Consider the following 24566-nt stretch of genomic DNA (forward strand, 5'->3'; position numbering starts at 1 on the left):
AATTAAATTTCAGATAAAATAAGCCCTCAGTTGGATGTGAATCTTTTAGCCAAAGTTGTTATCATAGATGAGACAATATGTTTTGTTGAATTGCAAACATTTTTCATTACTGAACTTTTGATGCACCTAGTAAATAGCAAATCACAGCAGGGGGTGTAATTGTTTTGAAAATATTGTTGAAAATAGACAGGAAATTTTCAAAGAAGCTGCTAGTATCTTTTAATAGAAATTCAACATTTTGTTAGGATTTGAGCATTAATTATAAGCTGGCTGAAATGTAAGAGTGTCCAGGTAGACCTCAGAATAATTCTAGAGAGTCATACAAATGTGATGTTAGCACCAGGTATGTTTGATGTTATAAATCACACATTGTTAAGAGAAAGGCTAGACTATACTACTATTGATTTACAATAAAGGGACTCAAAGAAGGAACACTGTCAAGGGGAACACCAAGACCTCGGCATTTAGCTCTCTCTAGAGATGGCAGCCCCAACTACATAAATGCCACTCAATTTTCATTTGATTTGAAGTCTAAATTTGAAACTTCTATTAAATTAAAAATTTTAAATAGTTGTGAATCAATAAATCTATGATGTGGCCATCGCCTTACTTATTTTTCATAGGGTTGAGAACTGAGATGGTACTCCCATTTTGAATAGTACCAGATTGTATAGTGCCTAAAGGAACAAATTTTGGAGTCCGGCAATCTTGGGTTCTAAAATACTAACTCTGGAATTTTTCCAAGTTTTACATGTCTAAGACTCCTTTTTCCTTATCCACAAAATGGAGATATAAGGATGTTGGCTTCTTGGGGTTGTTATGTATTTACAGAAGCTGTAATGCCCTTAATACGTTGCTTAGTGTGCAAAAAAAAAAAATGTTAGATGCCATTACTAATGTTCTTGGTGTTGTCAAATAACCCCAAACGTTCTTCAGCCACATTGTCACAGAGCAAAAACAGTTAAAATACCCTATATTTTGTCCTAGGATCTTTTTTCTTAACACAGCGAGCTTCCAGCACTTCATTTACTGAAATCCAAGGTAATACATTAACTCAAGATGTTTGCCCATTCCCCAGTCTATATTTTAGCTCCATGGTTAGTGTTCAAGTTAATTTCCGAGGAACATCTGGAAGGAAATGTGAAGAAATTGCAGCAAAACCCAGACACACTGTGCTGCATCAATCTACATAATTTGAAATGACCCATATTTGCCTTTCATGCTTACAAACCAGAGTATAGTGACTAAATTACCCAGTATAGGGCAAGGGTGACATGAAAACCCAGAGGGAGATAAGCCTTTCCAGTTGGTTCCAGGAAACATGGTGAACCAATATTGACTAGACATGAAAATCACTTTTAACAGATAGCTAACAACCAACCTCAAGAGAAGAGAGAAATTTCCCTCATGACATTCCAAGAAAACAACACTGGAATGTCATTTAAAAAAAAAAAAAAAAGTCCCTAGCTCCAGGGTCCTTAGTTACACCCACAAAACATAAAGTAGTCTTCCAAGTCAGTTCAAGGTTTCAGAATTTGGGAATGTTCAAGTACCCAGGAACATCACATCCCTTGTTACTTTCACTGCAGCTCACCCTGGAGCAGACAAACGTTATCTCCAGAAATATGTGATGCAGGCAAGTCTGAACTCCAAGGGGGGAGGGTGGGGAGACACATAGGGAATTGAGCATTTCACAAGGGGCAAGACGGTATTGGGTCAGGCAGGTTTCCTCTGACCCCAATTTGTGCCCACAATAAAACCTCTCCCCAAATGCTGGAAGTCACAAGGTATCCTTACCCTGCGCTCCCTCATTCCTGGAGCAGGAATGCAATCAGATCCCGGGACACTGATTTACCCTAACCTCCCAAGTCCAACCTGAATCTTAAAATTATTCCCCTGGAAGAAGGCTTCCTATAACACAACAGCCTCCCACACTGCCCGCAAATCTCGTGCATCCTAAAGATCTTGAAAAGAAGCCCCCGCCCCCCCCCCAAAAAAAGGAAAGAAGAAGGAAAAAAAAAAATAGACGAAGGAAAAAAATAAAAATAAAATACAATCACGAAGCTGGCTCGCTGTGCTTTCCTATCCCAACAACTTCGCCAGGTTTCCCAAGGAAGCAGAGCGCCCCCCTCCACACACATACCCAATAGGAGACAGGCCCATCCTCGGTGGCCCAGCCCTCGACTCCAGCCAGAGCCTGGCTGACCCAGTCGCCCCCCGCCGTTGCTTTCTCTGCCCCTGGTCTCAGCGGGAGCCCCTCAAGCTCTGCGCTGGACACTCCAGCCCCCACCCACCCACATCAACCTCACATCTCTGCTGGCCGCTGAGCTGAAGAGGGAGGGGAGCAGACTGGTGTTATGGGGTACACGAGAAGGGGGACGTCCCGGGTGTGGACTCCGCAAATGCCCATTCCGTGCGCCTCACCTCTCGCGGGGACACAAGCCTAGCACGCGCCCAGCACCTCGGCCAACTCCGCCACCCGAACCGAAACACCTCTTTTGCACTCAACTTACCGCGGCTGGGCTGAGCCTTCGTCGCCCCCAGCAGCTTTTCTCTCCTTCCTCCCGCCGAGCCCTTCATCCTCCTGCTGGCGGCCGCTCGGCGCCCTGGCCCTGGCATCTGGGGAGCAGGAGCGGCCGCCCGGGCTGACTGGCCCCGGGGGCGCACAACTGCCCGCCTGCAGCTTCGGTGGTTGATAGTCACCACGAGGCGAGGCGTGAGCGGCCGCCGCAGAGAATAGTCCCCGAAGCAAGCGCCACGCGTGTTGTCCCTCAGGCGAGGGCTGGAGGTGGCTGTCAGCGCGCCTCTGCCTCCACCGCACCCGGCGGCGCTCCGCACGCGTCCGGAACCCGAGCCAGCCTCAGGTGCACCCAGCTGGGGAGAGGTGCAAGCTGGCGCGGAGGGAGGGGCCGGCCCGGGGGCGCCCGGGAATGGAAAGAAGACTGAGCAGAGAGAAAGAAACCAAGAGGCGAGGAACTAGCTTTAACGGAGTGAGTGGATCCCGGGTGTTAAAGGGAAACGCGAGGGAGAGAAATGCATCCAGAAACTAGAGGTATTAGAAATGAGCTCCCTGAGCTGCTTTGGGAGACTCAGGAAAGGGGTTTTCCTTTTGTGCTTAGATCCTTTATCCTCCTGGGTTGCCTACAGTTCTACCTGAAAACAACCTCACCCCCACCCCTCATTCACCACCCCCCTCTTTTTTAAACATTGAATCTCCAACCCGAGTACAGATACAAAGTGACCAAGTGAAGATACTACAAAATCACATGAAAGTTCCACCTACACAAAACCACAGTTTTCAACCTCTTTTGAGGGACCCCAGTCCTACTGGGTCCTACTGAAGGGATTTATTTCCTTCACCAGATACCTCTGCCAGTGGCCTTTCTGTTTCTCCCTACCTCCCTCTCCCCTGCCCTTTCCCTTTCTCCCTTCCCCCCAACTACAAATACCGTGGGGTGAAAACACACCCTCTATTGTCCTTTATTAGGAGGTAGAGGGGTGTTTCTCAAACTTTGTATCCCATACTTAGCATCTAGGGAATCTGGTTAAAGTTCAGATTCTGTTCCAATAGGTCTGGAGTAGACCCTGAGATTCTCCCCAAGTCTAATAGTGTGGCAGAGGCTGCTGATCCAAGGACCACATTTTGAGTTGCAAAACACAAACAATATAAATTCGCTTTCTAGTACCAGCTGATCCACCAACTATTTGCAAGATAATCTGAAACAAGTCACTGAGACACTGTCTTGCATGGAGTTTCAGCATGCTATGGAGGCCAAATAACTTAAAAAATGTGAATGGCGTGCAAAGGTATAAAATGCCCCATATATACAATGCTGTCAGTATTGTCATTTTATATATATATATTTTATTTATATATGTTGCTGTTGATAAAATTATTAGGAATACTAATGTTGATGAAAGTATATAAAGATAATAGTAATTTGCTGTATGTTCTCTAAAGAGCTCTAAAAAATAATCAGACCCCCCCCCCCCCCAAACACAGGGTCATTTAGAAAGAAAACATGAAGTAACATACTCTGAAGTATAGTCTATTCATCCTCTCAACCAGTTGCTGACTTTGGCAGATATGCAGTACTGTTCAAGTATGTATTATCAAGTAGTTAAATCACTTTTCAAGCTAATAGATTTAAAAAAAAAAAAACAGAAAGAGTAAATGCCAAGAAGAAATAAATAAAAAGAAATATAGTAAATGTACTAAAAGATATATTGTTTCAACTTATCATGACTATGTTAGTTTGGGTTGATCCTTTCTCCACATGTTTCATCTGCATTTAAATACTCATCCTATCATTTTAGTTCAGCAAGTGTTAGTTAGTCTTTAACATATTAAAGGCCTTTCCTGGGGTGAACAGAATCTGACACAGTCCTTGCTTTGAAAGAACAATTTTACTTATACCAATAAACATGATGTTAGGCAGTCCGTGGCGCCTAACAGGAGAATAGGGAACAGGAGAATACCAAACACATTAGCACAGAGAGTTCAAAAGGCAGAGAGGTCTGGAGAGACTTCATAGAAGGAAAGTCATTCTAGACAAACCTTTAAATATGATATGATTCCATCAGGCAGAAGTAAAAAGGAAGGACACTTAACAGTAAAAGAGTAAGACCAGAAATGTATGGCAAGTAGTGGACCCTTGAACCAAACATACATGCTTGGAAGATGCTGGAAGAAACGGCTTAAAAGACTGGCAGGTGCTACCTACCTGCTGGCTAAAAGACGGCTACCCTGAGCAGTTTGTACCACACTTGAAAAGTACTGAGCAGGGACCCACCATCATCAGAAATACAGCAAGAAGGCTTGATAAAAACAGTTAAAGGGCTGAACTAGAAAATAGAGGTGTAGAAAGCACTTAGGAAGTGAAAGCCACACATAAGAGACATGAAGATACAAACAATGATACCAGTTGTGGGAAATGAAATATAAAGATATTTAAAAGGAGACATAATTAACAGTAACATAATGTAACTGTGTGGAGAAGAGAGATTTATTCAAGAGATCTCTAAGGTTTTGTGCCTAGAGTACTAGAAATGGGGGACACCATTAAGAACGGAGAAGTCAAGAAGGAAACATACAGTTGGTAGTATGTTTGAGCTTGTGTTTGCTTTCATTTTTTAGAGCCCTGGGCATGTATATAAATTGTTGGAGAATGAAGTTAGTGGGGTTGAACAGAGAAAGAAAACAAGTACTTACTTAGGAGAGAAGCTTAGAACTGTGTTGCTTCCAGTTCCTCAGTTCCACCAGCATCCATGAACCACAGATAACAGAATCCTCTACATAAAGTCATCTTGAGGATTGAGATAGTGTACTGTTTTCTCACTTATGTATTTTATGCACTAACCTAATGAATAGTAACCTCCAAAAATGTTCACTGAATGAATTAATTTGGTAGAGTAAGAGACACCAAATCACAACTGAAAAGATGGGAAGAGATGGCTAAGTGGGATCTGTTATTTCAATGTCATGAAAACCAACTAAGGGAAAAGTTTTGTTACAGAGACAGAACTGACAACAGATAACAAATGGGACAGAGGTATTAAAGGAGAAACATTGAAACCACTGAGGAACATTTTAGGTTCATTTTGGAGGAGACTCCAGTTTCACAAAGTTAATTGGTTATTTTCAACATTACTATTGTACCAAAAAGGTATCACTATTATGTGTGGCAAAGGAATTAAAGAAGAATCTTTGATTTTTCTTTAAAGAAATTTGACAATCAACTGAAGATGAAAGAGAGAGACTGGGGGCAACCCTGATAGCAGGGTTGAGGAAGGGTGTTCCTCTGTAGAAAAAGGAAAAGTCCAAACACACTTTATTAATGAGGTTAAGGGGTCAACTGCATGGGAAAGAAGTTCCAGGTAAGAGAAGGGGAGAATTGATTGAGCAATATCTGAACTAGTGAACTAGTGAACCAAGAGTACAGGTAATCAATCTTAACAGAGAAAAGGGTCACCTCTTCCTTAGAAGAAAGAACACAGGAATAGAAACAAAAAGATGTACTGAGATTCTAAAGTGAAATGACAGGATGTAAGAAAGGCTTACATTATCTTGTCCCTGAATGTCTAGGAAAACAGAGATGAGGACTTCCACTGAACAAATAGCATTATGAGCTAGAAAAAAGTAGAGAATATTTGGAACAAGTTTTGACAGGGATATCTCAGTGAATCCACAATAGATGAGAATCAAGATCACCAAGTGATCCTGAGAGGTGAGAACCTACCTCAGGGGTAAAACACAAAAGCACAAAAATGAAGTGTGCAGTATGGCTTACCCAAGTTTAGTAATCAACATATTAGAAACTGTAGGAGATCCAGCAAGGGGTTTCATGGAGTGGAACTTGAAAGGAGGGACTCTCAACGTCTTTCGGACCTGGGGTTGGTTTGCCAAGGAGTGTGTGAGACCTTGCACAATTTACCCAATCTTTCTGAGTCTTAGTTAGTTTCCTCAACTGTAAACAGGGATAAGGATAAGACTATTTTCCTTTCAGTTTAGACCTTTATAATAAAATGAGACAATGGGGTACCAGGGTAGCTCAGTCAGTTAAGGTCTGCCTTCGGCTCAGGTCATGATCCCAGGGTCCTGGGATCGAGCCCCACACTGGGGTTCCTGCTCAGCGGGAAGCCTGCTTCTCCCTCTCCCAATCCCCCTGCCCGTGTTCCCTCTCTTGCTGTGTCTCTCTCTGTCAAATAAATAAAATCTTTAAAAATAAAATAAAATGAGACAGTAATAGCAAAGCAGTGGTTCTTAAACTGGAGCATTCAGCAGAATCACTTTGGGGCTTGTGAAAACAGACTGCTGAGCCTCACCCCTAGAGTTAGTGTTTACTAGATCTTAGATGAGTCTCAGAAATCAGAGTTTCTAAGAAGTTTACCAGCACAACTGGTGTTTCTGGCCTAGAAACCACCCTTTGTAAACCTTGTCATAAAGCATTTAATAAAACACTTGGTACATAGTAAGTAATAAATACACAGTGGTTAGTGTTTAGGGTTCATGCTCACTTCAGGTATAATAGCCAAATGTAGCGTCCAAGATGAAAAGGCTACAAATGAAACAAAAGATGAATAATGGACAGGGATTATAGGGAAAGACTGATCAAGTTCATAAAAACACAGATTGTATTTAGTATGGGAAAGATTCAAGATCAAAATCTTGGACATCAATTTATGCTTAACCCAGTGTTTTCCAAAATGATGTTTTATAATAAAACACCAATGCCATAACAATGAAATCAGATAATGGAGAGAGAAAACTGGATCAAGAAAGAACAGCAAATCTGTCAATAGAGTGGGTTAACATCAGTACTGTGAGAGAAGACAGGGCCAGACTCTCAGCCTTGGAAGACCCTGAGAATCAGGAGTCAGTGATGTTAAATAATTGTCATTGTCTGAGAAGAAGATCTGTAAATCCCAGTCTCTCGTGGTGTAAAAATTGCCCCTACTCCCAAAACTGAGGGACAAGCTCACCCCTGGAACGTTGAGCAACTCGGAACTCATGTGGCTTCTTAAAGAGGAAGCTTTACTACAAATCAAGACATAGTATTACAACACAATTAATAAAAAGCACATCTGGGAGGGGTTCAGAAAATGTAATCGAGGCATTTAACCTTCTAATGACTCAGCTTTACCCACGTATAGGCCTCCCTATACTGAACACCTGGATTCTGTCAAATGCTGTTGTAGGACAGTCTTCAACCTAGTAAAATCACTCTTCCAAGATGAGAAAACATGCTCAGAGAGATAAAGTACCTTCCCTGAGATGGTACCTAATAAATTCCACTCTCTCTGATTAGAAAGCATATTTTATATCTACTCTAAAATGTCTCTAAAGGGCACCTGGGTGGCTCAGTTGGTTGAGCGACCACCTTTGGCTCAGGTCACTATCCCGGAGTCCTGGGATTAAGTCCCACGTGAGGCTCCTACCTCCACAGAGAGTCTGTTTCTCCCTCTGACCTTCTCCCCTCTCATGCTCTCTCTCTCTCTTTCTCAAATAAATAAACAAAATCTTTCAAAAAAAATAAATAAAATAACAAAATAGGGTTAATAAATCCTGTCTGTCCACATTCATTTTGACTTAAGTTGGGTTCTTCAGGAAACAAATTTGGAAACATGGAAATCTGTGTGCAGGGAGTTCAATGGAACGACTCTTAGGGTCAACACCTATGAGGGAGAAAAGGAACCAGAACTCAGTAAAAGGGAAATTTGAACTCCAGTTCAGTCTCAGCCAAATCCTCCACCAATTGCAAAGGAATTCTGGGCTGAATAGACCCTTCAGAGTTATCCTGAATTGAGGACAGAGAGATACTTCTTTGTACTGTCATATTGATCTGTCATTCCTCATGATCAGAATTTACTTCACAAAGAAGCCTGTAGAACTAACCCACCCAAGTATCTGAATATTTCATCATTACTGCTTAATAGCAACCCAAAGAAACCTATCTTGAATGCAACAATTATTACTTTAATAAACATTATTTTTTGCAAGGTACTACGATAGGTATTGTGGGGGAACACAAATTTATTTAAGTCACATGTCTGATATGTAACTTAAAGTACAAAGGACTATAGAGAAGTAAATTACCTACAAAATAGATGTTTTAATATCTGTGTCTTAGGGTGGATCTGAGAATTTAAAACGCTCCACAAAATAAATGCTATAAAAGTGTTTTTTTCCAACTACAATAAATGGGAATGGAAGGTTTTGCAAGATACAAATGACCAAGTACAAACATTATGCAGTAAGTCCAAATTAAGAGACTATTATTTTATCTGAGAAAATTTAATGAAGAAAAATGAATTTAGTTCAGTCTTCAAGAAGGGGTTGGACTTTGAAATGCAAAAATAGTGGTGAAGATAGGAAGACATACAAGGAAGAAAAATAAAATGAACCAGTGTGCAAAGCATGAAGGCACAGGCACAGAAGTAGTGCCCTTTTCTAAAAGCACTAGGGACACTGAGCTCCTTATTGTAGATTATGTATCATCTCCTCTTTGGCTATGAAGTGTGTAGCTTTGTTAACTAGAGACATCAGTGGGTTCAGTTTCTGAGGGCCAACAGGTAGACGAGTAGGTCAAGAACATAGCTGAAAGGCTAAGGACACTGCTAATGATTTTTGTTGTCTAGTTAATTATTAAGACTTAATTTAGAAGAAAATAAAGAGTGAAACTGTTGAGCAAATTAGAAATGTAAATAAAAAACTGCTTTATGAAAAATAACCTGTGCCCAATCGAAAGAAATTGGAAGCAAGATTTTCTCCTGTTCCTGCCTACTACTAACCTCTCTTTCTAAAGACTGTTCTAAAGCAGTACTTCTCAAAGTGTTCCTCCTAGCCCAGCAATATCACCATCACCTGGGAACTTAGTAGAAATGCAGATTCTTGGGATTCACCCCTGACCTACTGAACCAGAAACTCTGTAGGTCCCAGCAGTCTTTGTTTTAATAAGCTCTCCAAGTATAGATTCTGATACACACTCAAATTTGAGAACCACTGCTGTAGTGTTTCTCTAACTCAGTGTTTTCCCAGAGCAAATATCCTTCGGGAATATCCTGAAGCAATTCTCTTCTCTAACTCTCAAGAGTGTGATTGCTGTCTACTAATATCTTTTCAGACTGTCTCTGACCAAATGACTCAGCACCACAGGGGAGGAAAACTTTTCCTTTCTTCTCTTTTAGGTTCTTTGGCTAGTCTAATAATTAAATTGACAAAAAACAGGTTAACAAGAGAAAAAAACAAACAAACAAACAAATTTTACTGTTGTACGTGCTCATAGAAGCATAAAACTCAAAAGAACTGACCCAAGCAGGCAGCTTTTATACCTTTTAGACAAAGAAACATTTGTGAAGTGTTCCCAAGACAGAGAAGCTTGAGCTTGATGTAGCAAATTAATGAAGCAACAAGATTTCCTAATAGAGCTTCTGGGCCCTGACTTCCCTATCTTTGGTAGTAAGGATGCCTTCTACTCTCCAAGTGCAGGGAGAACGCCCTTCACATGGGGGAATTATTTCCTAATTTCAGGCAGACAGAGGAAAGTCAGAGTGTTCCTCTTGCACTGGCTATTTAAGTAACTTAAATTCAAAATCATCAATATGCCAAAGTGCTGTATTTTGGGGTGGCCTGCCCTGAACCCCATAAGCACTGAACTATGCTATGTTGATACATGGATTAGATTGTTTTTATTTTCGCTTTTTTTCAGAAAAATCTTAATACAAATTTCCTTCCATATGTTTTACATGTGGAATTCCTCGGCACCAGTGTGTCTACCTATTCTACTAGAAGTGACAAACAAACAAAAATATGCATTAAAAACCTCACAGGATATGAGAAAAGGACCACTGATTAATATATTTTTCCTTTAAAATTTTGTTTTAAGAATCCTTTCCCATCACTAGTGAAATTCTGCAATTGCCAATGAAAAATACATATAAAACTATAACAAAATCTTGGCTCAAAATAATCAGAGCTTATCCAAGCTCTAATTGAGGAGAGGACTGTGGTCAACAGAAAATAGTTCTGAGTACATGTTAACTAAGAAAGATCAATGTAATGGCCCAATACAGAACATAGTTGTGATTGTCTGGAGATCCTGGATCTTTTTCAATCAATAGTTGGGAAGTTAAAAGAAAAAGATTAAACTGATAATGAGTGAAAGACGTAGAGGAAGTCATCGAGAGGATGTGACCACTGGTTAATCTAGGAACTAGACTCAGGCAATCAGAGACTCCTTACCCTCTCCTTGTCCTTGGAATGTATGTTCCACACACCGTTGTCACAGTGGGAACCTTTTTCAAGGATGCAGCCTTGAGAGAGTGGTATGTTGTTGAAACCAACTGAACGGGAGGGATGCCTTGAATTATATACACAAAGCAACTTCATGGGGTGGCAAGTCTGTAATAAACTCAGGACATAGCACTATGGGCTATGTAATACATTCATGCTTCAGAACATTTTTATTTTGCCACCCAAATACAAATCTATTCTATAACTAATGTTTTGATTGCTATGGAGTTATATAAATTAGCAGAGACTGAAGTTTCTCTTAAATATATAAGCATAAATTATATATATTTCATCTTGCTCATCTAGCTATCTTCCCAGGGAGATATATGGAAATTTGTACTTTTGGATTTTTGAAAGCACTGCTATCCTGGATGTTTAAAAGAATAAACTTGGCAACTCAAATTCCCCTCACCTCAAACTCTATCTTCTTCAGCAACATCTCCTCCCACTGACTTCTATTTTGCTTGTAGTGATACCTCATTCTTGTCAGGCTTGGAATCTCAAAACCACTGTTAATCAGTTTCTGTCTTGTACCCTAACCTCCAGCCTATCAGAAACACCCTATTTCTGAAAGCTCTCAGCTTGGTGAAGGCTACTTTTTCATGTGCCTCCAATTACTGTTCCTAACACTGATAATAAGTATTTACTGGGCTTCAACCAATTTGTTGTACTTAATTATTATTGTTGTGCATTTTATTTAAATATTACATAAAATAATGGAATATGAAAGTGAAAAAACATGTTGCCTCTAAGAAAATTAAATTTAATGCTTTGTATATTCCCCCAAATGTCAGTAGCATATTGTTTTGAGGACTATAGCTTTATAGTATAATTTGAAATCATTAAGTTTGATGTCTCCAGCTTTTTCTTTCTTAGGATTTCTTTGACTACTCAGAATATTAGGTGCTTCTGTATAAATTTTAGGAATGTGTTTTCTACTTCTGTTAAAAAAAAAAGCCACTGGAAACTTGATAGGGATTGCATTAAATCTTTAAATGATTTTTGGTAGAATTGTTATTTTTATTGTAATAATGCTTCCAATCCGTGAACATAAGTACCTTTCCATAGAGGTCTTCAATTTCTTTCATTAATATCTTATAGTTTTCAGAGTAGAGATCTTCTTCCTCTACAGTTAAATTAACTCCTTGTTTTTATGCTATTTTAAATAGGATTGATTGATTTCTTTTTCAAAAACTTCATTGTTAGTGTATAAGAATGCCACTGACTTTCGTATGTTAATTTTGTATCCCCAGCTTGATTTTTTGGTTGAGTTTTTAGGATTGTCTGTATAAAAAATCACGTTGTTTGCAAATAGAGATACTTTCAGTTATTTCTTTCTAATTCTATCACCTTTGTTTCCTTGCCTGTTTGCTCTAGCTAGGATTTCCAGTACTAGGACTAGGACTAGTACTAGGATTTCTATGTTGACTAGGAGTGGTGAGGGTGGGCATCCTGTCTTGTTCCTAGGCTTAGAGGAGAAGCTTTCAATCTTTTACAACTGAGTATGATGTCGGTGTGTACTTGCCATATATGGCCTTTGTTATGTTGAGATATATTCCTTCTATGCCTAATTTAAGAGTTTTAAATCATGAGTAGATTCTGCATTTTGTCAAATGCTTCTTTGTATCTATTGAGATAGCCATGGGGGGGGCGGGGAGGGAATGTAATCCATATATCTGGCAAGGGGTTAATATCCAAAATACATAAGGAACTCACACTACTTAATAGGAAATCTTTTTAATGGGCAAAGGACCTTAACAGATATTTCCCCACAGAAGATTTATAAAAGCACAAGGAGTATGTGAAAATATGTTCAACATCATTTGTCATTAAGGAAATGCAAATTAAAATGACAATGAGATATCATCTCACATCGGTTAGAATGGTCCTCATCAGAAAGACAAGATATAACAAATGCTGGTATGGATGTGGAGAAATAGGAACCCTCATACACTGTTGGTGGGACTGTCAGCTGGTACAGCCAGAATAGTGGCTATGAAGAATAGTAGGGAGGATCCTCAAAAAATTTAAACTACAGTCCAGCAGTTCCACTTCTGGGAATATATCCAAAGAAAATGAAAACCCTAACTGAAAAAGATATCTGCACTCCCCTCTTCATATCATCATAATTTATAATAGCCAAGACATGGAAACAACATAAGTGTCCGTAGATGGGTAAATGGATAAAGAAGTTGTGATAGGTAGAAAGAAATGGAATTTTAATATCCATATTGGAATATTATTCATTCATAAAAACAAGGAAATCCATTTGTGACAACATAGATGGACCTTGAAGTTACTATGCTAAGGGAAATAAGAGTAAAGAGAAATACTATATGATTTCACTTGTATGTAGAATCTTAAATGTTTTTTAAAACCTAAACTTATAGAAAAAGAGATCAGACCTGTGGTTACCAGAAGTAGGGATGGGGGTGGGGGAGGAGGAATTGGAGGAAGGTAGTCAAAAGTTACAAACTTCCAGTAATAAGTAAGTAGTAGGATATAATGTACAACATGATGACTATAAGTAACATTGCTGTGTGTGATACATAGCAAAGTTGTTTTGAGAGTAAATCCTACGAGTTCTTATCAGAGGATTTTTTTTCTTTATTCTTTTTATTTATATGAGAAGGTAGATGTTAGCTGAACCTATTGTAATAATCATTTCACAGTAACGTAAATGAAACCATCATGTTATACCCTTCAAATGTATACAGTGATGTATGTCAATTATTTCTCAGTAAAAGTGGAAAATTAAAAAAAAAAGTTGCTCAAAAACAACCAACGAACTAACCAATCTGCTCTTGAATTTAGGTGGGAGACAGCTGAAAAAGATTAGGAAAATCATAACAATCTGGAAAGATCGTTCACATGGCGTATCTTAATGAATGTGTTTAATATCTCACTGCAAGTTGAAGAAGCAAACTAGGAATTGTGGTATTTTAATTAAGATGTTTCAGCTGGAAATAACACAAATTCTACTTGAAAGGCAAAATAATAATGGGATTATTATTCCAGCTAGCCAGAAGTACTGAGGTAGAAAACCTCCAGGGTTGTTTAATATGACCATTTAATCAAATCAACTTTTTTCCACCTTTTTATCCAACCATTTATAGTTTATTGGCAGACTTCCTTCATTGAGTCAAAATGGTTGCTGCAGCTCAAGGCATCCCACCCTCATAAATCAATAGCCAAAGGCTGGAAAGGGACCCTGGGATCCCTTATGCATTGCCCCTTAAGAGCAAAGATGTCTTTCAAAGAAACTCCTTAGGGTTTTTTGTGTGTATATGTCTCATTGGCCAGGAGCCAGTTAAATACCTAATATCATTTGCTGATGAGGTGGAAAATCGCCCAATTCAGTTGGGAAAGGAGAGGACATGGGGCGGGGGGGCGGAAGGGGCGAGGTGAGGAGAGATTAAAAAAAAAGGGGGGGGAATAGCTTTTGGACAGGAAACCCACAATATGTGCACCAGGTAGAATATGCATCATGAGTTACAAAAGACAAATGACTATGAACACTCATACTGAAAGGAATATCTCTGCCGTACATTAAAAAAAAAAAGGTGAGGGGCGCCTGGGTGGCTCAGTGGGTTAAAGCCTCTGCCTTCAGCTCAGGTCATGATCCCACAGTCCTGGGATAGAGCCCCACATCAGGCTCTCTGCTCAGCGGGGAGCCTGCTTCCTCCTCTTTCTCTCTTACTGCCTCTCTGCCTACTTGTGATCTCTGTCTGTCAAATAAATAAATAAAATCTTTAAAAAAAAAGGTGAATATACACTTATATGTACTAAATTAAAAATAAAAATACTTGAATTATATATGTCCTGTTATAACTGACCTACTGATCTGAACATAGCAGATAAAACTTTCTATCTAATTACTTACTTAAATTTTTTAGTGTAGACAACACAGAGTCCACCTATATAGAAAATAGGTATTAACAAAAGTGATGATTTTATAAATTTGCTACAACAGGAACTCAGTCAATACTTATTAATTTACTATAGATGGGAAATGTTATGGAGGACTACAAAGTGGCTTGCTCTGACTTAGAAAATCATATCTAGTGCTGAACAAATTTCTGTTCTACGTCAGATGTTCAAGACTTTTTTGCCTTTAAGATGATTATTCCTATTAATAATTCTGAAAGTTAACAGTGACAGGAAAGTACAGTATGTTTACCAAATGATTTCATTTTTCTCCTGGGAAAAAGAAAAAACTACTTTTCCCAACCCCTGGCATCCAGAAAAAAAGGCTTATGATTACTTCTGACCAGGGAAATATCAACAGAAAACACTGGCCTCAAGTCTTGGCCCCCAAAATCTTTTGGGATTTTTTGTGTAAACACCTGTTCACTCCTTCTCTCTCCCCTGTCATCTGTAGAATTGAAGCAGAGAAACAATGGAAGACTCCAAGGTCCAAGGGTCTGACAGTGTCACCATGTGCCAAACATCCTGTCAGAACATTCTCTTTTATTGTTCAGTTCATGAGATGCTGTGCTCATTACAGCAGTTAGCACCTACACACATACAGAATGAAAAAAAAAAAAAAAGAAAGGAGTGGCAATAGCTACAATTGTGAGGTACAAGCTATTGGATTTTAGCACCTTTCCACTCACTTTTCTGAAAAATTGCCTTCCCTCCTACTTTTAATGTCTTACTCTGTGTGTTTCGCTTGGAACACCTAAAAACATTTATGTTGCTATGCTGAGAAAAGAATGCATCTGATATTTGCAACCACTCTAAATTGTAAAGAACTTAATTTGGTTGCACTTTTCCATGTGCATTTGCATTTTAAAAGGCCTACAGAAAGACCACAATGCTTGCACCTAGAGAATGAATCACTAATGGTTGAATTTCAATAATCAGAAAAAGAAAAAATATTACTATGCAAATTACACCATATAGGAAATAGCCTACTTCAATTAGAATCCCAGCCCTGAACAGAAATTAAGTTCACATTTTGATAAATTTCCTAAAATAACATCCAAGAAATGGCAGTTGTTCTATTTACATCTCTTTCTCCACATGGTTTTCAATACACACTTATTTATAGTATACTAACTAAAATTCTTTAAAACTGGGAAGTTTTTATTGTATTTATTGTTATATCTCATGAATTTTAAAACATCTAAAATAGAGAAAGATAATTAAGGGAAGATTGCATACGATTTAATTGTGCAAATGAACAATATTCACTAACTGCATAATGAACTTAGAATTGCTTTACTTATATTCAGAAATGTTTATATCAATGTCAATTTTCTCCAGTTTAGATTGTAAGCAATTCCAGGGCAAGAACTTAAACTTTATATATGTTGTGTGCTATCACATCTAAGTTCCTATTATGGTTAATTCTTACCCTTTGAAATAGGTGGTAAATTTTACATACATGGTGAGGTTGAAATTCAAACACCACAATTAAGATATTGGTGGAGAGAAAAATAATCACTCTACCCTGAGACTAGCTAGAAGAATTAAATTGACAGGATCAATTAATAGGAGAAAATCAAATTTAATTATGTACATATCAGGACCCCACATAGACATGAGATTTCAAAGACCAGCAAAATGCAGTGTGTATGTCATCCTGAACTCAAGAGGAGGTAGGCATTTGGTACTTCAAAAGGAAGGAAAACAATTCAGGAAGATGAAAAAAAAAAAAAAAAAACCTCAATATTTGCCCAAAATATGGCTGCTGGGCCATCCAGAAACAATGGGACAGAGAGAAGAATTTTTAAAAAGAGACTTTGCTAAGTTCCTCCCTGTCTACCAAGCCTAGTTCACATTATGCTGTAGTGATCTATGATGATCCTTTTCTTCCTGGAGCAGGTCCTCTACAGACTTTTAGGAATTTAATGGGGAGGATCAAGGAATCTTCCTGAGTCTTTTGGGTCTTGATTATTTTCTGCTTGAAATAATCTGCATGCCAGAGCAACACATCCTGGAGTGACTTGCCCTTGGCCTTCACAAGGTACAAAAACAAACACAAACAAGTAGCTCCTCTAAGTCTCTGAGCTTGAACAACTTCCTGGAGAGACCTCTTCCCTGCTGATGGAATGTAGGGGGAGGCAGAAGAGAAGAGGATGGAAGACAATTTTAAAATCAAAGTTAAGGGGCACCTGGGTGGCTTAGTGGGTTGAGCCTCTACCTTTGGCTCGGGTTGTGGTCTTGGGGTCCTGGGATCGAGCCCCAAATCGGGCTCTCTGCTCTCTGCTTAGCAGGGAGACTGCTACCCCCTCTGTCTCTGCCTGCCTCTCTGCCTACTTGTGATCTCCCTCTTTGTCAAATAAATAAATGAAATCTTTAAAAAAAGAAAAAATATCTAAAATCAAAGTTAATTCAGTCTTTTCTGGTTTCAGATCATATTGTTTGAGTAAACACTCCATCAACTCAAAGTTTGAATTTCCTTTAAGGTCACTTCTGCTCTCCAAATGTCTTCTTGCTCCATATTCCTTTGGAAATGGTGTCTGGATCCAGGGGAATGTCATGATATTTTTATGATACTGTGGGAGATGAGTAACTAGTGGGTTCTGGCTCCTTATGCTCTGAAGTTGAGGGAAAATGTCCCCTTTCTAGATGGAGGTAGTCTCATGCCAGGGTGCCTGGCTGGGATTTGTAGTCTCGGTTTGTAACCTAGACTGGCACCTTCACGCAAATTTGTGATGGTGCATAGCAGTACTAAACATCTCTTATCAGTTGAAAAATTACTTATAAAAAGAGGTTCCCAGAGACAATTTTCAAATATCCAGTTGTCAGGCTGCTTAAGAGGCAATTTATGACTGCAAAGTATTATAAAACAGTAAAGCTAATTTTATTTTCATATTGTCCTGAAAAAAGATGAGATGGACATAGTATATGTTTTGGGCATTTGTTTGATATTTTGTGCATTGTTGAGTTAGAAATAAAAATTCCTATACCTGATTTTGCTAGTTTTAGTTCTGGCTTTCTTTAGATTCACTGCTAGACGTGGTCAACAAGTCTTAGGCTCTTTTTGATTATTCCATTCCCATGGAATTAGCTTGCTGACATTTTCCTTCAAACTAAATAATCTCAAGTCTGCAATATGGCTGCTGAAGCTCCAGTAATCATTTCTCACTCCAGACAGGAAGAAAGAAGATAAAGGTGATAAAAGAGAAGAGACAATGCCAGTTGGGAAGATCACTTTTGTTAGAAAACTAAAGGCGTTCCCAAAAAGTCTCCACTGAGTCCTCCTTATATCTCATATAAGGAGATATGAGATACAAATTAAATTATTAATTAAATTAATTAATAATTAATTTATTAATTATCAATAAATGAAAATGGAATCTCATAGCTCCCTTAGCTGCTTTTCAAACCTCACTTTAAAGATAGGCAAGAGAAAACAGAATTCAGATTGGCTATTTAATTAGCCAGCCCATCACTGTAATATTCCAATAAATGGAATATTATAACAGAAACCCAACCATTTAGAAGATTTATTATAGAAATGAGAAAATATATGGAAAACGAGATATCTGTCTTTAAATCTGAAAGGCTGCCAAGTGGAAAAAAGCTCAAATGTTATATGAAGCTCCATGAAGCAGAAACAATAGGTGGAAGTTAGACACTACAGATGTTGGCTCAACAAGCAAGAATTTTCCAATGATTAGAACTGTTCAAGAGGAAATGGAATGCTTATAAAGTAGTAATCACCCTATTACTCCGCAACCATATCTCAAAAATATATTGGAGAAAATTCCTGCAATGGATCTCTTCCAAGTTTAAGATTGTATGTACTAATTGACTACAATTAAAGTATGTTACGGATAATAATAATTACTTGATGTATGTTTACTCTATCTTTGACATTGTATTAAGTGCTTTACATGCATTATCTCATTTTCTACTACAAAAACCCTATGAAATAAGCAGTATCATTACTCCCACTTAAAGAAACTAAGATACAAATGAATAATAGACTTTGCTCAAGGTGACAAATCTCAGATGTGAGCCCAAGTAGTAGGATTTCAGAAATCATAATCTATTTTAACAACAATATCCTGGATTTAAAGAAATCCCACAATTTTCAATATTTAAGCAGTAAAATACAAATTCCTTTGTTAGCTATCAGTGCAGATTTGTACCTCACTGACTTCTAGTTACCTACAGTAATAAAGCCAAGTCTTTGAATACTCCATCTGGACCTTTCCCATCTTCATTTTCATGGCTCCACTAAGATCACTGTTCTTCTAGAACCCAGCTTAAACAATTAAAGGATCTGTCCTGGTAGGTTGACTTGACTTTTCCTTAACGTTTTTCTCTTGGAAAATCATCTCACAGGAGTGACTATCCCTCACTCTTCCTATGTACTGACACTGGAGTAAAAATCCTGAATGCTGGAAATATTTTCAGAGAAGAATGCATCTTTATTTCCAGCTCCTGGACTAACCTGGGAATAGGTTTGACAACTTGTCTATTCTCTCTCTCAGTTTTCAAATGCCCACAATGCTGAAACAAGGTAAATATTGACTTAAAAGTTGTTAAATGAAGGAATGAATTAATAGGTATTAATCACAACAGCTTTTTGAGCCCATACACAGGCTCGCATGTATCAATCTTCTAATCATTTTTTCTTGACTGTGCACTAGCCTAGAAATAATAAACTATTCTACACACATTTGGTAGAAGTAAAACCATTTGTTTTCTTACAAAAGGTCTAGTTGTAGAGAATCACTAGAGAATAATTCTACACCAAGAACTACCAATATTTGGGATCATGTAGGCAAAACAGATAACATAAAGAGGCATACCTGAAAACTGATTCCAACCTGAATGCTGGACCCAATCTTCCAGAATTGCATGCATGAACATGAGGGGAATGGCATGTTCAAAAACTAAGAATGAAACATAATTTTATAATTTTTAAATAAAGAATAGAAGTTAAAATGATGGACTGGCAAACAGATTCCCTAAGTTTAACAAGAGATCAGCAAGAAGAGAAGACTGGCAGTCCCAAAACATAAAAGAATTCAACCAAATGCCCCACAACATGATAGCAACAGCAACCCAGTCACATCTCTCAATTCAACAGTATTTGATACTAATGGTGTTCCTGAACACTGACACTGCTGGCATCCCCAAAAGGCCCATATATTTCACTATTAAATTTGAATATTTCTGAAAATAAATGCGCTGGAAGAGAAATATATTCTTGCAAGAGGAAGCTTATCCTCATAACTTACAGCAACAATTATAGATGTCAAACTCATGTCCTGAAAATAGGTACAGTAAAAATTATGGATAGTGTTATTTAGAAATGAATACCAATGTGAATTCATAAAAATACAGTTGTTGGATCATTCTACTTTCTGGCATCAGACAGAAACAGAAAATGAACTGAATTTGTAGGTTTAAGATCACAAGACAATGCATTTAAAAACAAAATTTGCCAACTGCTGTGGTTTAAAAGTCAATGCTTAAAAAGCAACCAAAATCAAGTGCCCCTAGACTCTGAAGCCGGGATCATGCGTTCCTCTATTTTCTGTGTATAATACCAACAAAGTTGATGAAGCACTTCAAGGACACTCAAAATCCTAAAAACATTCAGATTGACAGCTGAGAAATTATGGCAAACCCATCATTTTGATGTACAGCAATCAGAAACACAGTATTTCACATAGAATAAAAACTATCTGCTATCAGTTATGCAAAAAAAGACAGGATGTAACTAGGGATTTCAAGCACAGAAACAACTATTTATGTGCATAAAAGTGGAAAGGTCTGCAGATGATGAATCCATCTCTACAGTGACATCCTTGACCTTAGAATTTTAAAGTGGAAGAGAACTTCTGATTCACCCTCAGCTTTCAGAAATTAAAGAAACTAGTTAGCCATAGAAGCCAAGTGAATTTAAGGTTAACCATCTGACTGATGACAAAGCTAGAATGAGACACAGTCCAGTTTTCCTATGTTTCTCCTACACATGAGGGAGATTTTTTTGTCCCCAATCACAGAATGGGAATGGGAGGAAGGTAGGAGAAAGGCTAATTAATTTCTCTCCAGCAGCCCCCTCATTCTAAATCATAAACATGCACTAGAGATTACTAGCACAAAGAGGAACATAAAAGGGCAAAAGGTAGAATACCTCTCCTCGGGAAGCTTATATTTTAAGCTATGATTCCATGGAGGTAAACTATTGATTTCTTACACATTAGAATGCCATAGTCTTTAACAACCTTTAACACCCTAAGATCTCAAGTCTCCACTCACTCCTAGCTTTCTAGGACATTGATTCTACTGTATCTGCTGCTCAAACCCTCCTTAAATTTTAAACATGCTTTTAATATAAAATATTATAATACAAAGGAATAAGGAATAATTAATTTTATAAGAAATATGTTTCTAGGGGCGCCTGGGTGGCTCATTGGGTTAAGCCGCTGCCTTTGGCTCAGGTCATGATCTCACGGTCCTGGAATCAAGTCCCACATCGGGCTCTCTGCTCAGCAGGGAGCCTGCTTCCTCCTCTCTCTCTCTCTCTGCCTGCCTCTCTGCCTACTTGTGATCTCTCTCTGTCAAATAAATAAATAAAATCTTTTAAAAAAAAGAAAGAAATATGTTTCTACCACACATCTTGAGAAACAGAAGTTTCTTATGAAGTTCTTCCTGTGTACCTTCCCAGAAGTTTTGAACATAACTTTTTGTCATAGTTATACATACATACATGTACGTAGTATATGGTTAAGTTTTATATATTTCAAACTTTATAAATGTTAACATTTTATTTATATATTTCTATGATCAGCATATTTATTCAACTTTATATTTTCAAGATACAACCATTTTTGCAGGTAAACTATAACTCATTCATTTCCCTATTGTATATAATTATGGCGTATGAATATGATACAAGGTATTTGTTCGTCTTAGAATAAGCCTTTAAGTAGCCTCTGATTATTTCATTGTTTTACTTATTTTACTTTTAATTTTATAAACAATGGTCTTTATTTTACAGATAAAATGTTGCACACATATAGGACCATCTTTTGAGGGTGTGACGGTAACACCACAATGTCTTCCTAAATGGGTATACCCATATACTCCCAGAATCAGTGGAAAAAGCATTCCTATTTCTCAGTGTCCTTTGGTTCTTTGTAGCATCTGAGTTTTTAAATTTTGCCTATCTGGTTAGTGTAAATTGTATCATGGTATGGTTTTAATTTGCATTTCCCAGTTTACTGATATTGAGCATCTTTTTATACGCTTATCAGCCTTTCAGGTTTTGTCTTCTGTGAAATGCAAGTTCATGCCCTTTGCCCATTTTTCTGTTTGGTTGTTTTTCATTTTTTTATTGATTTGTAGCAGTGTTATTCTCAAAATTAATGACTCACTGATTATATGTGCTGTAAATATCTTCTCCCAGATTATAATTTGCATTTACAGTTTTCTACATTGTCTTTTGATAAATAGAACATTCAATTTTAATATAATGACATTACCATTTTTTCACTTATGGTTAGTGATTTTTGTGTCTTATTTATGAAATGTTTCCCTACAATGAAGCCATGAGAAAAGTGATCCATTCCTTTAGACCCTAATTTAATTCTACTCCTTATTAAGCCCTGCCAAATGCTATAGCACTCCAAACAGCCTCTGTGACTCCACCAATCTCTGTTACTAAATCTCTATACCAATTATAGCCAACTGCATGTCTCACATTTAGGTAGGACCACCTACAGTGGTGGTCCTAGGTCTTTTGCCCCCTCAGATTCATGCCTTCCCTTCCCTTCTTGATCTGTATGCTAGAGGGTGAGAGCTGAATCCTTAGCAGCATTCCCCAGGCTTCTGCTGTTTGTCCACTGGGAAACACTGGCTAGAGAGTGGAGGACTCTTTTTCCCCACTAACTCCCTAATGACTTAGCAACTCTGGCATTGGCTGCATTCCCTATCTGACAAGTCAGGCTCAAATGGACCTAGCTTCTACCAGTAATTCTGGTCCTGAGATGCAGCATTGTTGCCTTCTGTTGTTCCTCCAACCTAGGGAACTTATGGTTTCCTGCTTTGATAAGCATCTGGATTACCTCACTATCCCTTGTTGGGCTTTCTTTTTTTTTTTTTTTTTTTTTAAAGATTTTATTTATTTATTTGACAGACAGAGATCACAAGTAGGCAGAGAGGCTGGCAGAGAGAGAGAGGAGGAAGCAGGCTCCCTGCTGAGCAGAGAGCCCGATGCGGGACTCGATCCCAGGACCCTGAGATCATGACCTGAGCCGAAGGCAGCGGCTTAACCCACTGAGCCACCCAGGCGCCCCCCCTTGTTGGGCTTTCTATCCTCCATTTCCACTGGAGCTTGGTTCCTCCTGATGGAAATACTTGAAATGTATAGTTTTCCAGGTTTAGACACCAAGTGATGCTTTCCCCATAATTCATATTCTAATCATCTCACTTTGTTTATAAGACCCTTCAGAATTCAGCCCTGTTTCCCTCTCCAACTTTATCCCCTGCCTCTTCTGCCTTTAAAGTATGTGATATAGGGTTACCTGGGTGGCTCAGTTGATTAAGCATCCAGCTCCTGATTTTGGTTCAGGTAATGATCTCAGGGTCATGAGATGAAGCCGCAAGTCAGTTCCATGCCGGTCATGGAGACTGCTTAAGGTTTTCTCTCCCTTTCCCTTTGCCCTCTCTGCCTGTTATCTTGCTATATGAAACAATTAAATCGAATTTCAAAAAAAGAAAGTTTGTGATATAGAAAAGCCAAACTTTTTTTTTCCTTTTTAAAAAAATAATTCCTTGGCTTCTCTGTCTAGAAGATGCCTCCACCACCATAAAGCCCTCAGCCCCCCCTTTTCTTACGAAAACTGTTTACTCTTCAAAACTCTGCTCACTCCATTGTAACTCCATCTCTACACTTCAATCAAAAAGAATTAATCAATCCTTGTTCTGTAAGAACACTTAGTGCTGCTGTTCTGAGCTATACAGGGAGGAGGGCGGGTTACAGCTTAACAGGTAAGCTTGAGGGCTCCTGATCTGGGTTTTCCCTGGTTCAAATGCTAGCTGTATACAGCCTCAGGCAAATTACTCAACCTTCCTGAACTTCAGCTTCATCTTTAGAAAATGTGGAAAATAACAGTACCTACCTCATGAATAGTTGTCAGCATTTAATGAGTTAATACATTTAAGCATTCCATAAACAGCCTATTTGTACACAGTCTCAGATTTTTGGTTTAAATGCTCCTGCACACTTTTTAGTGTACCCACAAGCTCCTTGAGGATAGGGACCATGGGCTTTTGTTGTTCTTGCTCTTTTGTTTAGTAGCCCTTTAACTTAGCACTTTGCCTTGCGCCGAATGAGTGTTATATGAGTATTTGTTAAACAGTCTAAGTCTGTTCCAATCCTTGGGCAGAGGAGGGCAGGGAGGCTAGAGGGCATTCTCCTCTCCCCTCACCTTCCACTTGTCACAATCCTTTCAAAGAGTTTATATTTCTATTCTTACACATCCAATGTCTTACCTCTCAAATACATTTAAATGGCAAAAAATCAAACAATATAACCCATTTACCTTTCCAGGGGTAGTGTACAAGCAGGAGATTTGCTCCATCTGTGAATGCTTCACTCTCCTGAGGACACACAGGACACCATTTACAAAATACATGTTAGTCTCAGAAACTAAGGGAGGAATTTTTCCTTTTAAATGTTATCAACAGGGAAAGAGAAAGTCGGCAGGAGCTCAGATTCCATGGTGATGCACCCAGCACAAAAGGGAGAACCATGCTGAGGCTTTTAAGACAAGAAAGTGATGCATCTGACAGAGGTTGC

The 24566-nt window shown here is 38.5% G+C and overlaps 1 protein-coding gene across 2 annotated transcripts in view; it reads right to left on the reverse strand.

Moving 5' to 3' along the window:
- ZNF385D (zinc finger protein 385D) overlaps positions 1-2984 on the reverse strand; it is a 940931-nt gene extending 937947 nt beyond the window's left edge. The window contains exon 1 of one of the 2 annotated variants that reach the window (XM_082729121.1): positions 2514-2984. In XM_082729121.1, coding sequence (XP_082585247.1) covers positions 2514-2619 — 106 coding nt within the window. In that variant the 5' untranslated portion in view covers positions 2620-2984. Of the gene's footprint in view, positions 1-2143; positions 2223-2513 lie in introns of those variants that run through there. The other variant, XM_082729123.1, reaches the window with a different exon arrangement.
- Positions 2985-24566: the final 21582 nt, after the last annotated feature.

This window comes from Mustela nivalis, assembly GCF_964662115.1.
Source record: "Mustela nivalis genome assembly, chromosome: 1".
NCBI classification, from domain to species: Eukaryota; Metazoa; Chordata; class Mammalia; order Carnivora; family Mustelidae; genus Mustela; species Mustela nivalis.